The sequence below is a fragment of the Vulpes lagopus genome, chromosome 19 (assembly GCF_018345385.1).
Source record: "Vulpes lagopus strain Blue_001 chromosome 19, ASM1834538v1, whole genome shotgun sequence".
Lineage (NCBI taxonomy): Eukaryota > Metazoa > Chordata > Mammalia > Carnivora > Canidae > Vulpes > Vulpes lagopus.
Window position 1 is genome coordinate 45797909 of NC_054842.1, and position 16363 is coordinate 45814271.

The window sequence follows — 16363 nt, forward strand, 5'->3', positions numbered from 1 at the left end:
CCGGGATCGAATCCCACGTCGGGCTCTCGATGCATGGAGCCTGCTTCTCCCTCTGCCTGTGTCTCTGCCTCTCTCTCTCTTTGTATGACTATCATAAATAAATAATAAAAAAATTTTTTTTTAAATAATACTTTCTTTTAAAGAGTTCATAATGTGTTGAACCATTTTGTTATTAATTCTGAAGCATTTGTTAGGGTTAGTAGAAGCTATCTATTAAATTTAGTTGACCTAATGGGAACCACAGCCATGGCTGAATGCCTTGCCCAAGATCATACAAAGAGTTATAACGATCAAATGATATGACACATGGCAAAAGTTTGACAACCATAAAGTACTATGCAAATTCAAGGTATGACCAGAAATATAAATAGATCTGTGATGAGTTCTTGTAGTCATTGACTACTATTTTTAATATTCTTTTCCCTTGACTTTCTGACCAAAACTAAAATAAAACTTGCCACCAGAAAAATCTCATAGAGCATACGAAGTATACAGAACTCCTTGAAAATACAGTGCCATGTTATCTTTATGGGTATTAATAGTGATCCTGCTATTGAAGTAGCCTCTATGATTTATTTACTTTTTTTTTTTAAAGAATAAAACAATTAAGTTTGGAATTCTGACCAAACTCTAACTTGGGAGTTGACTTTCAATACTTCAAATCTCTCCTGCTGCATCTACTGATTTTCCTACTTGGCTGGAGAATTACTGAGAAATCTTGTAATGCATTCTAAGTATGTGCTACATGACGCCCTCTACACAGCTACAGAGTATCAGCAAAAGTTGTGTATTATTTTTCCTTATTCTCAGAACTGTTTCAGAGTATAATGAGCTGCCTCAGAGGGGTCTGAAGCCTTCTAATGAAAGGTGTTTAGGACGTGCCAAATACCATGGTTGCTATGAAAATTATCAACCAACTAGAAACATTAGCTATTTTATGCCAAAAAAACAGTGTTTTAACAATGATTCATTTTTTGGTCATTAGCTGATTATCCTAAGTTCTCATTATCTTGAAACTATATTGGTACCAAGAAAAAAATATGTTTTCAAATTTGGCTTCTTTTATGTGATGGTTCCATCTCTCATGTACCAACCATAAATTCTTTGCCTCTGGGACTGCAAATAATTCAGCATGTAATGGAAAGTTAGTATCACATGGCAAGACATTTGTTCCCATTGCAGAGTGAGGCCAGCTCTGAAATTCAAACCCTAATGAGAACAAGTATGTAAATGAGAGTAGCCAAACTAAACAGATGAAGAAAACAAAGCCTAGGGAGTCTATAAAAGACATTTTTTTAAGCCTAGGTATTCATTAACCCATAGCATTTAGACTCTCTGAGTTAAAAATAGAGCTGCCTTTCCAATAATTTGTTACTATCATGACATATCTATAGACCTACATTTAAAAAACTATATGGGGAGAACTTTTTACCCACATAGTAGATCTGTTTATTAAATTTTCCTATGAAAAGGGAATGTTATTTAAACTAGACTATTATACCAAATATTGAAAACGTTTTAATGTGGCTTAAATTAATAAGATTAATAATGGCTAGTGTCAAAGGAATGTGTATTCATGATCAAAATTTCAATCTGTGCTTTCTATGGAATACTAAAGATGCTGTGTTTTCAAGGATTTCTCCATATGATCTGATGTTAGCTTGGATATTTCCTCAACTTTCTGCAAATATAAAAATTCAACAAAAAAGTTTAAAATTTTGTCTAATAATTAAAATGAATTCTTTTTTATTTCCTCTTAAGGATACATGTTTATAGAAGCACCTACTTTTTGCAGGGAATTTCTCACTGTGCCAATCTTCCATGATTTTAGACATATTTATTGCTTTACTTTCATAATGTTGAATGAAAATGTAAGATGTAAAAATGGAAAATTCATTTATACAATATTTATTAAGCAACTAAAATATGCCAGCCTCTATTATAGACCTTAAGAATGCAAGAATGAACAAGAGGCGTGCCTGGTTGGCTCAGTCCGTCAGGTGTCTGACTCTTGGTTTCAGCTCAGGTCATGATCTCAGGGTCCTGGGATTCAGCTCCACCCTAGACCCACCTCTAGTGGGGAGTCTGCTTGAGATTCTCTCCCTCTGCTCCTCCTTGCCCTACTCCATCCACCCCCACCAAATAAACACATTTTAAAAACAAAAAAATGAATGAACAAGACAGATGAAAACCCTTGCCCTTCTAGGAGCAAGCCATTTTAGTGTAGGAAGATAGACGATAAACAAAATAAGGAAATGACATAATGTATTAAAAGGTAATAAGGGCTACAGTGAAAAATAAAATAGGAAAGAGGATGGGAATGGAAGAGGCTTACAGTTTTAAATAGTGTAGTCAGGGTAGGCCTCACTGAGAAGGTAACATTTAAGCAAAGCTTTGAAGGAGGTCAGGAAAGTAAGGATACAAACATCTCAGGGAATAAGCAGAAGGTACAGGAAATGCAAAGGTCCTGAGGCGGGAAATGAGACAAAAATTAGCATATTTGAGTGTTTCCAAAGCTGAAGCAAAAACATTTTGTGGACCTATTTATTTGTTGGCTGCCGCATGCAACATCAAGACTCTAAACTTGTCCTTTGGGAATCTAGATTCATAAAATATGAGAACCAAAAATAGTCATCCTCTCTCAGTCACCTCCTTATTTTACAGATAAAGAATATGAGACCCAGAGAGGTTATGACCTATTAAAAGACACATAGCTGCACAGAAAGCTGCAGAGCCCACAAAGGTTTCCTAATACTCCATTTTCGTTCAATTTTACTTCTCACATTTTCATCACATTTCTGTCCTTTGTGTCTCTTTAATTTCTTTTAAATTCCTTTTTAACTTCATAAATTAACTCTTTAAAGTGTCTTTGCATTAATTTGATTCAACTGAAAAAGCACTAATGGTTCCTAATGTTATCTTTCGATGGGATTCAAATATATACTATTCCTCAGGGGCAGTTTATCTTTAGACAGCAATTATGAGGTGTTATGTATCACATGACTAAAATTGTCTTGTCTGTCATTATACCTTTCTAAAGGTACATTTGGTTTAGGTGGTGCGTGGGGGTACATTTTTTACTATAAAAGTAATACATTCAGATAAAAATTCTATGTGATTGTTGTAGAAAATTCGGAAAATATTTTTAAAAATCAAGCATAAAAGGCCAATAACCTCATCACCCAGGGATAGCCACTATTTAAATTTTGATGCATTTTCCCCCGAATTCTTTTACTATGCATATGTGTAATTTTCTTTCAGAGATGAGATGCAATTTTGTTTAATGTCTCTTAACTCAATATTATACCATATTTGTCATATTTTTAAAAAATCGTCAAATGATAACAAATGTTCATCTTTAAAATGTTTTGCTCTTTTGAAAACTGAAGTCAACTACAGGGCAGCCCAGGTGGCTCAGCGGTTTACCGCCGCCTTCAGCCCAGGGCATGATCCTGGAGACCCAGGAGACCCAGGATCGAGTCCCATGTCGGGCTCCCTGCACAGAGCCTGCTTCTCCCTCTGCCTGTGTCTCTGCCTCTCTGTCTGTGTGTGTGTGTGTCATGAATAAATAAATAAAATCTTTAAAAAAAAAAAAAAAGAAGTCAACTACAAGCTCATTAATTAGATGAGGTATATAAACTTTGCATAAAGTAATATTTTCCTACCCATAACAAGGGACTATCATAAAGTAATATGATCAACAGTTGTAAGTTTCATAATTAAGTTGTAAAATAATTTAAGAGTTTTGGAATGATATTTAACAAAAATGCAACAATGGAACACGTGTATCCCTTTTAAAGAATTTGAACAACCTTGGTGTGCTACCCTTTTCTCTTTTTAGTCTTAATGCTTTATAATCGTATAAACACCTAGTGCCATCAAATAATAAACAATATATTTCAAAAGTATTGGATAAGATAAGCAATCTTTCTTTCCCTTTTTGTTTGAAATTTATACCAGTCCATTCCCCCTTACATTGGGGCAGATAGCACAAAACTTCTAGGTGTTTCTTCTCCCATGTTTCACTAGGAAAATAACTTTGTGTGCTTCAGAGAAAATAATGGCCTACCCATCTATCTCTGCTGAAGCTCTCAGACATGTTCGCTCGCTACTGGGTTTACCATGGTAAGAATAAATTTAACATTCATAGACATAAACCTGGAATTGAAAGAAGATAAAGGAAAGAGGAAAGTGGCCAGCCCAGTTGTCACCACCACCAGTGCACCAGAGTGCAACCTCATTAAAAAAATGCTACTCTAGCCTTCTCTTACTAATAAAAAACTAGCCCAAGAAACAGTAAAAATCATCCACTGTTCAATTGTACCTGACAAGAAAGAAAGAAAATGCAATGTATCAATACAGAAGTGTATGGCCTTGCCTCCTTTCTTCATAAAGATCCCTTCTTTGTGGCTCTTTTATAACTAACTGAATGTTTCACATCATTCCTAGATTTATCTATGTATATTTTTATCTCATTGGAAAAATGAGGCTCAGCCCTGAGCCTCCCTAAAATTAGCTCTACTTGTTAGAAGTTCTCCTTGTCAGGTGGTTCTATCACACTTATCTAATAATTACCTTTAAACAAAAATGCTTTCTTTTTCACTGTTGCTCAGAGTTGGGTTTTTTTGTTTTTTTTTCCAAGTGGGGCATTTCAAGTTCTTGAGCAATCAAAATCACTGACTGTAAGTCAGTTAAGGTTTTACTGAGAAAAAGACTTCCCTCTTACAGGTATTTAATGAGCTATGCTGCAAAGTTGTTAAATCTCTATTTTAAAAATGTCATAGAGATTGTTAAATATTTCTGCCATTTTGGTATGACACAAATAATTACGGCCATATAAAATGAAACTTACCTTTGACTATTTTTTAACAGATCTTTCTGAACACAATACACAACATATTCTAAACTGTGAGAAGTTAAGAAAACAGAGAGGTTTCTTTTTAAATGCAAATCCGATCATGTTAATCATCTGCTTGTAACCCTCCTGTGGCTTCCTGTTACATTTAAAATAAACTGCAAGCTCCTTCACTTGGCCAACAAGGTCCATAAGATGTAGCGCCTGCCTACTTCTCAAATGTCCACAGTGCCCTCCCCACAACACACTGGTTTCCACCAAACAACCATTGTCTTGTACCTGCTTCTCTTTCCTAAAGATGGCTATTGATAAAGAGCCCACCTGCCAGATGTCTAAGGTGCCCTTCGCCCCACCTTCCATTGAGTTTTGTTTCTTCTTAACACTTACGAATCTTTGAAATTACCACATCATTCATTTATTTCTTCGGTGTCTGTTCCTGTACTAAAATATAAGACCTATTAGAACAAAGACTTTACAGGATGCCTGGGTGGCTCAGTCAGTGGAGCATCGGCCTTCAGCTCGGTTCATGATCTCCGGGTGCTGGGAACGAGCCCCACGTCCGGCTCCCTGCTCACCTCTACTCCCAGCTCCTGTTCTCTATCTCTGTTGCTATCTCTGTATCTCTCAAATAAATAAATAAAATCTTAAAAAATAAAAAAGAACTTTTTTGGCTAGTTCACAACTGTTCCCCAAGTCAAGCAAAGAGATCAGCACATGGTAGTCTTCTAAATATATGTTAGATGAATGAACAGAGTAATATTTGGAGCTGTTTGTTCAAAATACAAGCTTGATTTTACTACGAGAATTTTTTTCTTTTATCAAAATACTTCAAATGAAATATTAATAAGCACAATTATTTTAAATACAGTAATTAAGTTTAAGGAAATCCAGCAGAGAATACGTGGAAAATATCAACGAATCATTATCATATAATTTATATTTCCTTAAAATACGCATTTTTGTGAAAGGGTTGATCTTTTTTTCTTTAAAGGGTAGGATCACTGTATTGATGGAGAACCTATAAAACAAGTATGAATGAAATATTTATAAACTAAAAATCTCGAATTAAGTCAGCTCTTGAATAAACACCTGCAATATGCAAAAAAAGATTAGAATCAAATCCAGAAGAAACGGAGTGAAGATGGAAAAAATATTCTAGATATTTGAAGATGAAAATATCTTTGTATCTAGTTAATTTAATTAAAAAAGAAAAAAAATAAAAATAAAAAAGAGGTAAATGTCACAAAATGTGTGTCATAGTAATACTGTTATGATTATTCATTAGATGTATGATGGCCAAAACTGTACAGATCTTTGGTTAGCATTTCACCTTGATTTTGAATTTTCCCCCATTTCCTTATTTCTTACTAGCCTCCTTCTTCTCCAAAGATCCCAGGTTATAGTTGGGGGAGAGGAGTGAAAATTAATTTGCGGAGAAGCAGCTCATCACATGACCATTTTAAGTAACGCCCAAATCCTGGATCCATGGATCATGGGTTGAGCTTTTAATGAGTATGAATGCTGCAAAGTAGGATTTCAAGTATTCTAAAGTTAAATGCTAGAAGTGTTTTGTTTCCAATAACTAAAGAGCTACTTATTTTAGAATTAAAATGTAACTGCTAATACAAAATAGTCAAGATTATATTTGTGCCTTTCAACCATTGATTCCTATGAATTAAAATTAGTCCAGGGGCGCCTGGGAGGCTCAGTCAGTTAAGCGTCTGCCTTCAGCTCAGATCATGATCTCAGAGTTCTGGGATCAGCTCTGCATCAGACTCCTTGCTCAGCAGGGAGCCTGCTTCTCCCTCTCCCTCTGCCTGTTGCTCCCCAGCTTGTGTTCTCTCTCTCTCTCTCTCCTTCTCTCTCTGTGTGTGCCAAATAAATAAAATTTTTAAAATTAGTCCAATCAGCCAGGTCAGAATGACCACCAGATTATCAGTCGACACTTAGATCATCCTTCATGTCCAAATCCAGCTTGTACAAGTTTCTACACTCAAACACATTTTTTTGAACTTCCTAAGCTGATAATAGTAACGTATGGAACTAACCCTAACCTAGAAGTCTAGAAATTGACAATGTCTTTCAATGTTCTTTTGTGCGTATTAAAGTCATAACTTAAAATTACAGGTATACTACCATTTGAAGCGATACATAATTACACTGTGCTTTTACCAACTTCACATATACAAGAAAGACAGAATAGATGGTATGATTCACCTTACCAAATGATATCCCATTAAATGTCCTTAAATAACTAGCTCATCTATGACAGAATACAGCTTCCTCATAAAATCATGTATACCTAATAACTTTTTAAAAGGTTTTTATGCTATTTGTTTGTTTTTTAAAGATTTTATTTATTTATTCGTGAAAGACACCAGAGAGGCAGAGACACAGGTAGAGGGAGAAGTAGGCCCCTTGCGGGGAGCCTGATGCAGGACTCGATCCCATAATAAACAGGTGTCCCTACTTATTTATTTTTTAAAGATGTATTTAATTATTTGAGAGCACACAAGTTCATGAGAGAAAGAAAGAGAGAGAGAGAGGATGGTAGGAAGAGCTGGACTCTGGGCTCCATCTCCCAACCCATGAGGTCATGACCTGAGCTAAAACCAAAAGTCGGACACTTAACCAGCCACCCAGGTGCCTCTATTCTATTTTTTTAAGAAAATATCTACACCCATTGTGGGGCTCAAACTTACAACCTCAAGATCAAGAGTTGCATGCTCTACCCACTGAGCCCGCCAGGCGCCCCAAGTAACTTTCTTTTTTAATTAATGAGCATTGAAAATATTACTGTCAATAGTATCACATTACGTAGCCATCTTTTCTTCCAAAGTCACCAAAACACTGCCACATGTTATCTTTTTTCTTTCCACTCTCTCAGTGGAATTGGTAGTTTAACACCTCACTACCACAATGTTGCTTCTTTTTAGTAATGGGAAATTGAGGGATTAATAGATTTGTCAATAGTCACAAAACAAGTTTACAACAAAATTTAAATTTACCTTAAAATCTTTTTTTAAAAAAGGAGGCAGGGGGCACCTGGGTAGCTCAGTCAGCTAAGCATCTGCCCTTGGCTCAGGTCATGATCTGAGGATTTCGAACACCACATTGGGCTCCCTGCCCAGTGGGGAGCCTGCTTCTCCCTCTCCCCTGTGCTTGTGCTCTCTCTCTCATATAAATAAATAAAAGCTTAAAAAAAACTGAAGCTTACTCTTGATTTCAAGTTTTCTCCAATTAGGCAATATAGATTTACTTAATTTTATCCCAACAGGTCAGAAACAATATATATATAGTATATATATACATATATAAAAATATATATATAATTATTTATATAATTTAAATAATATGTTATTTATATAAACAGTATATATAATCATTTAAATAATTACATATATTATTTAAAGGTGACATAATAACTAACAGATTATCTATTGAAGTTGCAGCATTAAGCTAGATTTCAGAACCACAGAATATTTTAGATTCTAAATTAAGTGCCACAATAGAAGAAAATAGGCTTTAAGAGGAAATTATATTTATTATTAGTTTGAAATGCACTATTTTCTTCCATCAGATTGCTACATTTTTCCAGAACTTCAAAGATCTTTGGGACTAAAGGGAATCTTCACTATTAAAAAAGACAATATTGTTTCATGGTATATCAAACTTTAGATTATCTAATAGAATTTTTCTTAAATGTGAAAATCTATACACTTCATTTGCTCTCAAGTGATGAAAAGATTGTGCATGTCAGATTATGTTTTCTTTCATAAAAGTATTTATGGAGTTTCACCAGGTTTAGAATTCTTTCATTGTAGTTTGTTGTTGTTATTATTTTGTTTTTGTTTTTTACTTTTCAGATATTATACAATGACCTCACTGCAAGGGATTAATAGTAAGATATGGTTCCAGAAATGGAACCCCAGGAAAATCATAGTAATAAATCAAGTACTACTTGTTTAGGCAACTGATATTTATTTCTAGCAAATGCTCTTTGGAACCTGAAAACTAGTCCTCCATTTTGTATTTTTCTAACAATTTGGTGATAAAAATATAGAAAGTAAAGATAAGCTATTTCTAGATCCCAGAAAAAGTTGTCAGCTAGGATACAGGCTGTCCAATTCTTTCCTTTTTTTTAAGATTTTATTTATTTATTCATGAGAGACACACAGAGAGAGGCAAAGACACAGGCAAAGGGAGAAGCGGGGAGCCTGATATGGGACTCGATCCCAGAACTCTGTGATCACAACCTGAGCCAAAGGCAGACGCTCAACCGCTGAGCCACCCAGGTGCCCACAGGCTGTCCAATTCTTAAAGCAAACAGGGAGGGCTCAATAAATGTCACTGACTGGTAGTATTAACGCTTAAGGGTTACTTCTCTTAGTTAGGTAGTTGCTTAGTTCTCCTGAAAGTATGATTTTCTTTTCTCTATCCCAGATTAGCTAGGTAATGTGCTATTACTGCTTTAAACGTATGATGTATTTGTTGAAAACAATAAAAAAGGTTGTCTTGAGTATCTACAGTTCACATTCCAGGATCTTGTGACCGTGAAACAATTTACCATCTGGTACTGATATGGTTAGATAATAACCTAGTAGAATTCGGAGTATGATACTCTCAGATGAAATCTTGCTAGTAGTTGTGGTGTTTTATTTTGTTTGGTTTTGGTTTTCTTGGTCATCAGTGGAAACAGTCGTTAGTTTCTAAGTTGTTGCAATTTTTTTCTTTGTCCCTGCATTGTTCTTCCTAAACATACCTCCCCTACATGGCTTTAAAGTAAATCGTTGGGGGGAGGTACCAGACGTAGGACAGTCAAGTTGGGTGCTCGGGAGCAGTAATCAAGGATTCCCACAGTTTCCACATGTGGTTTTGGGGTGTAAGCATAGAGCTAGGATACTCCCATTAAGACCCTTGGTCTTGTGTTTTGGGACTCCAGAGACCTCTCCAGTTCAATGAGTTAGGCTACCATGTTACTTATGACCAACTTTCCACACACACACACACACACACACACACACACAGAGCATGTATACTGATGCGTACATCTGGTTTCCTATCACTTTAAATAGTGGAGGTTTCTAATCCTTCGTGGGCCAACCATGCATTACACAATACTGTGTAGCTTTATGACAGTTCTATAATTTGTTTTTCTGTGCAAAATGCTTTTGAACCTATTTGTAACAACCAGAATTTTTATTATTTCTTCATAGCAGCTTTATGCAATAAATTCTCTACATTTCTAAGGAGCAAATGTATAAAAGAAGCTAGAGCCTTTAAGACTTTTGGAAAACTTACTTTCAAGAGAACAATTTTATTCATGCAGAAATCCTTAAGCATATAAATAAAACATTTTAACTTTACACATCTGATTTTAGGCCAAGATGTCTTTTAACATCTTTAACCCTTATTCTTACCCCCCCCCATATATATATATATATATATATATATATATAGCCCACTTACTGATCTCATCTAAATTATCTTTATCATTACTTCGATTTCATAATAAATCCTTAATGTGTTCTTTAAGGAGAAATAATCCTACACCTTACTTTAGATTTTTCCTTTAAGTGTGAGATTTAAGATTATCATAACAAGTAATCAAGTTTATGTAAGAAGATCATGTAATGGGATAGGCAGGCATCTGATGCTTATTTTTCCAAAATTAATCACCATTGTTAACAATATGGCAAATCAATCCAAAGTCAAATTAAGCTTTTTTAAGTCTGTATTGGATTTAATAGTTGATCTTACTTATTAATGGAGCATATAGCTAACAATTACTAAAATTACAGATTTAGAAATGAAACATTCCATTAGCTATCTCTGCCACAATAGCAGCATAATGTTACACTTTGTTCCTTTACTCTCTCCCATCTTCTTTAAGAAACAGGGATGTTATTATGTGGTCTTATTTCACATCCTGACCTCATTCACTTGGGTTTGGAGGACATGGTTTCCACTAAGGCTGAGAGACATGTGTGTAGGTTATTTACAACTAAGGGCCTGGAAATTCTCTGTAAACTGCCATTATCAAGACATCCTTTGCGATAAAAAGTATTTCTACTCTTCGAAGATTAGAGAACCGAGTGTAATGATTAACTGATTTATGCAAGTTATAATGATAGGACTCCTGAAGCTGTGATGTGTACGAAATGTTGATTTCCAGCAAGATTTCTTGGATTTTACTTACATGATATATTCGTGTGTCAAAGTTCAAGAGCCACCTTTCCCCCCAATTTTTTTTTTCTTTTTTTTAACCGTTTAAGAGAATGCACTTTCTTTTGCCAGGAAGTAGCTAAAAAAGATGAGAAAAATCTCTCCAGCACTTTACAGCCGCTCTCTGAACTGGGAGAGGAAAGGGGGCTTCCTCCTGACTTACTCTGGTTGTTCATGGCCCAATTCAAACCTTGTAACACTCTGGCTCCAACTGAGGGTTCTAGGATAAACAAAAGAAACATTTATGGAGCCCGTAAGCTGCTTTCTTGCTGAAAGTCAAAAAAAAAAAAAAAAAAAAAAAAAAAAAAACAGTCTCTGGAGTTTAAATGAACTCTTGGACGCTGAAATCACAGCAGAGTCGGGAAAATTAGGAATAGGCTGGTAACCTCTCATCTTTTTTGAAACTGACCTCACCCTGGGCGAGTAACCATCTCCTGATGCCATTGTTGGAGACAGAATTTCTGGCTGAAAAGATCAGTTTTCTGACTCAGTCTGGCTTAGCTGCTCTCGGTTAATCATCCCCATTTCGCCTCTGACTCTAGTGGTCAGCATCTATCTCCCGAAGACTTTTTTAAGGGACTCGCTCCCCCTAAGCAGCGCCCCTCTTTATCCTGCCTCGATCCCCCATCACCCCCATTTCTATCGCCCCCCGTTTCTCTTAAGGTTTTTTTTTTTTTTTTTTTTGCTAAACATTAGACACAGCACATGACCTCCATCCAGCGCTCCGGCGTCTCGGAACAAAACCGGCTGGCGCGGTCGTCCGGCTCCTCCAGGCTGCGCACTTAGGAGGCTCTGCGCTCTTCAACTCCTAAAGACCTGCAGCGTAAATGTTAAATTCAAAAAAAAAAAAAAAAAAAAAATTTTAAATTTCAAAAAAAAAAAGCTCCCTTTTTTAATTTTTTTTAAACCTTTAGCCCCGCCCACCCCTCCCCTCCCCTCCCCTCCCCTCCCCACCCCTCCCCTCCCCAAGCCTCCACGCGAAACTGCAGGAAACCGGAGGGGGCGGGGCGCTGACGTCACGACGCCGGCGCGTCACGGAACGGCGGCGGCTGCGGCGCTGGCGGTGGCTGCGGCAGCGGCGGCATTTTAGTCGACAGAGGCGGCGGCGGCGGCAGCGGGGCTGCTGCTCCTCCCAGCATCCCTGGCGCGGCCATTTCAGCCCCATCTTGGCCGAGGGGAGGGAGCTGCAGCCGCCGCTTGAGCAGTTTGAATTTCCAGTTTCTCCGGGGTCCGCCGACCGGGCGCACCGAGGAGGAGCCGAGGGAGCTCCCGCCGCTCGCTACCTCACGCCGCCGGAGCGTCTCCGCTCGCCGGCCCGCCGCCGCCGCCGCCCCTCAGCCTTCTCAGGAGCCGCGCGGGGAGGCCGCCGCCGCCGCCGCCGCCCGCGGGGTGGCTCCCCCGTGAGGGGAGGACCGCGCCGGCCTTCCCTCCCCCGGAGCGGGTTTCCGCCGGAGACGGCCGACATGGCCCCGGGGCTGAGCTCCGGCTGACGCCGGGGAGGAGCGGGCCGCCCGCGGACCTTCAGCCCGCCCAGCCCGCGGCTCCGGCCGGAACCCGGACCCCCCGGCTCCGGACCCGCCGCTGCTTCCCGGCGCTGACGAGCCCGAGCGGGGCCGCGCCGCCCCTCACGCCGCCCCTCGCGCCGCCGCCCTCCCGCGCCCTCCCGCGCCCTCCCGCCCCCGGCCGAGGCCTGCGGACCGCGCCGAGCGCCGAGCTGCGCCGACCACGGCGGCCCCGGCGCCGGGAGCAGGAAGCCGGCGGCCCGCCCCTGCCATCGCGCCCGCGCCGCCGCGCAGGGGCTTGAATTGAGGCGCCGCGGCTGCGGGAGGCGACGAGGAAGGAGGAGCCGCCGCGCGAGGGCGTCGGGGGGCAGAGCCGCAGGAAGCGGCGCGGAGCGATGTCTCCCGGAGCGGCCGGCGTCCCGAGCGGCCGGGGGCTCTGAGCAGCGGCCGGCCTCCCCGACCCCAGCGCGGACTCGGACTTTGCCTCCCGGGGGCCCCCTTGCCGGCTTCCGGCCACCTCGCGGAGGAGCCGGCGCGCCTCTCCGCCCCCCGCCGGCCTCCCTCACCATGTCCAAGATGCCGGCCAAGAAGAAGAGCTGCTTCCAGATCACCAGTGTCACCACCGCCCAGGTGGCCACTAGCATCACGGAGGACACCGAGAGCCTGGACGACCCGGACGAGTCGCGCACAGAGGACGTGTCCTCCGAGATCTTCGACGTGTCTCGGGCCACCGACTACGGCCCCGAGGAGGTCTGCGAGCGCAGCTCCTCCGAAGAGACGCTCAACAACGTTGGGGATGCGGAGACTCCCGGGACCGTGTCCCCGAACCTCCTGCTGGACGGACAGCTGGCGGCCGCGGCGGCGGCTCCCGCCAACGGAGGAGGAGCCGCGGCGGCCCGGAGCGTGGCCGGCGCGCTGGCCGGGACCCCGGCGGCCCCCTCGGCGGGGGCACCGGGCGCCCCCCCGGTGGCGGGCTCGTCCGCCGGGCCTGGGACTGCGGCCCCAGCACAGCCCCCCACCACTTGCAGTTCCCGTTTTCGAGTCATCAAGCTGGACCACGGGAGCGGGGAGCCCTACCGACGCGGCCGATGGACGTGCATGGAATACTATGAGCGGGATTCAGACAGCAGCGTCCTGACCAGGTCCGGGGATTGCATTAGGCACAGCAGTACTTTCGACCAGACTGCGGAGCGGGACAGCGGCCTGGGCGCCACCGGAGGGTCGGTGGTGGTGGTGGTGGCCTCCGTGCCGGGGGCGCACGGGCCCGACTCGTCAACTGACAGTTCCCTGACTGCTGTGTCACAGCTACCCCCGTCGGAGAAAATGAGCCAGCCCGCCCCGGCCCAGCCGCAGAGTTTTGGCGTTGGGCAGCCACAGCCACCGCCGCCCGTAGGTGGGGCTGTGGTTCAAAGCGCGGCTCCGGTGCCGCCGTTCCCGGGAGCCGCGGCCGGGCCACAGCCAATGATCGCGGCCCCGCAGCCAAGCCAGCCCCAGGGAACCGGCCCCGGCGTCCTCCCGCAGGGCCCCAATGGACAAGGGCTGCCGCTGACGAATGTAACCCTGCCGCAGCCGCCGGGCCCCGCGGTCGGCGCTCCCGCGACGCAGCAGCCCCAGCCGTTCGCGTACCCCCAGCCTCAGCTACCGCCCGGGCATTTGCTGCCAGTCCAGCCCGCGGGGCAGAGTGAGTACCTACAGCAGCACGTGGCCGGCCTGCAGCCGCCAAGCCCCGCGCAGCCCTCGTCCGCCGGCGCCGGAGCGAGCCTCCCCGCGGCCGCCAGCCTTCCCGTGGGCGCCGGCCCGACTGCCGCCGCGGTGGGGGCGCAGATAATGGGCGTGGCTTCCCTGCCCGGCGAGGCCGTGGCCCCGGGGCCCGGACCCGCGCCCGGCGGACAGGCGGCGCCCGGTCAGCCGGCCGGAGTGCCCCTGGCTGCTCTTGGATGCGCGGTGCAGCCGGGCCTGGTCCCCCCTGGGACCGTGCAGCCCCAGTCCGTGCCTCCGCCGCAGATGGGTGGCAGTGGGGCGCCGGCAGCGGTGCCCGGCGGCCCCCACGCCGTTCTACCCGGAGTTCCAAACGTGCCTGCAGCCGCGCCCGCTCCAAGCGTGCCTAGTGCGTCTACCACCTCCATTACTATGCCAAATGTTCCCGCGCCGCTGGCCCAGTCGCAGCAGCTGAGCAGCCATACGCCCGTCAGCAGGAGCAGCAGCGTAATCCCGCACGGTGGGCTGCCCTTGGCGCCAGGCACACCCAGTGCACCGACGAGTCTACCGCAGGCTGACCTAAGCCAGTTCCAGACTCAGACCCAGCCTTTGGTCGGGCAAGCCGACGATACCAGAAGAAAATCAGAACCCCTACCTCAACCACCACTTTCTCTCATTGCTGAAACTAAGCCTGTCGTGAAGCCTCCTGTTGCAGATGCCCTGGCCAACCCCCTTCAGTTAACACCTATGAACAGTCTCGCCACCTCTGTGTTCAGCATAGCTATTCCCGTGGATGGCGATGAAGACAGGTATGGAAATCTTCCTTAAAATACTTGATAGGAACCCTTGACCAAACACTAGTTTAGAGTGCAACTTAAGAGTTCTTCCCCCCCCCCCCCCCGCAGTTTGAGAGGCCCTTAGCATTTTTTAAATAGACAAATTGTGTTTTTAGTCAGGTTGATTTGTCAGGTTTTGAAAAGGCGTTAGTTTTAGATTGCTAATCTAAAGGTGTGTGATGAGAGAATTGGTCTTGTCACAGTCATTTAAGAGCACTGAATTGGATGAGGATACAACGTTTGTTCATTCAGAAAGATGGGTTTAAGCTTAATTTTCTCGATTTACAGGTGCTAACTGGTAGATTATGCCCCATAGCATTTTCTTAGGTAACAATCACACCTGAACGCTTATGGCAGAGTTTTGTCAGTGTGAGTTTGGAGACCAGGACATACAATTAGAAGTTTCCCATTCTGGAAAACCAGAGGTCATATAATAGGGATAGATCCATGTAAGGAATCTCCTCCAGTGTGTCTGCAAAGGCTGGAGAGAGTGGTGAAATGTCATGTCTGGCTTTGAAGATCATATCGTCCTCCAGCCTTTTTAATAAAAGAACATAGAAGGTCAGGAGGCTTCCCAGTGACATCGTTAAGATCCCCCCCCCCCTTTTTTTTTTTTAAAGCAAAAGGTGTGTTATCATCTATCAGTTTTTTGTTTTTTTTTTTTTTTTTACTATAGAAAGGGAGGTATGAAATAAGACTCTGTGACAGTAGTAAAAGCTACAGTTCTTGAAGTTAGAGTAATTTTATAGTAAAAGTGTTCATGCCAATAATTGGCTCCCTCTATTTAAGGGATGCTTTCTTAATGGTTTAAGTGAAAATTGGTGTATTGCCATACCAATTCTACAACAGTTGATGTTTGGTTATGGTTCAGTGAGGATTTTAAGTGGTTTTCAGGAAATGTTACCAGAAAATTTGACACACATTGCAAATTTTTAAAAACCGACTTGTTACAAAGCTAAAAATTACAGAGAAGGTTTCAGGTACTTTACAGTTAAGCATTTATTTGCTGGAGTTTTTTCTTTTGAGCGAGGTTAATTTTAGATATGTTAAAAGCTGTTTTTATGGATTTCTAGAATAATTGGTATGTAGAACAATGAGATCTGTTAAAGCTTTTTCTTCTTGTTTCTTCTGAGTTCCTTCACATTCTTAACTTTTCATTTCTAATTAGCCCTGAATTATTGTTATATACTTCTGTTGGTTTGAAAAATGCTCACTGAAATCATCTTCTCTGCTTTTTGTAATTCAAA

General features: G+C 42.8%; 1 protein-coding gene and 1 long non-coding RNA gene across 3 annotated transcripts in view; one reads left to right on the forward strand and one right to left on the reverse strand.

Annotated features, from left to right (window-relative positions):
- Positions 1-29: 29 nt before the first annotated feature.
- LOC121478603 lies at positions 30-11992 on the reverse strand. Its single transcript, XR_005984549.1, has 3 exons — positions 11791-11992; positions 11244-11300; positions 30-88 (listed from the first exon to the last, which is right to left on the reverse strand). It is a non-coding gene; the product is annotated as an uncharacterized LOC121478603 (long non-coding RNA).
- A 1031-nt stretch (positions 11993-13023) lies between these two features.
- The window catches only part of TSC22D2 (TSC22 domain family member 2), a 47480-nt gene continuing 44140 nt past the window's right edge, over positions 13024-16363 (forward strand). For both annotated transcript variants that reach the window (XM_041733704.1, XM_041733705.1), the window contains exon 1: positions 13024-15089. In XM_041733704.1, coding sequence (XP_041589638.1) covers positions 13150-15089 — 1940 coding nt within the window. In that variant the 5' untranslated portion in view covers positions 13024-13149. The remainder of the gene's footprint in view (positions 15090-16363) is intronic.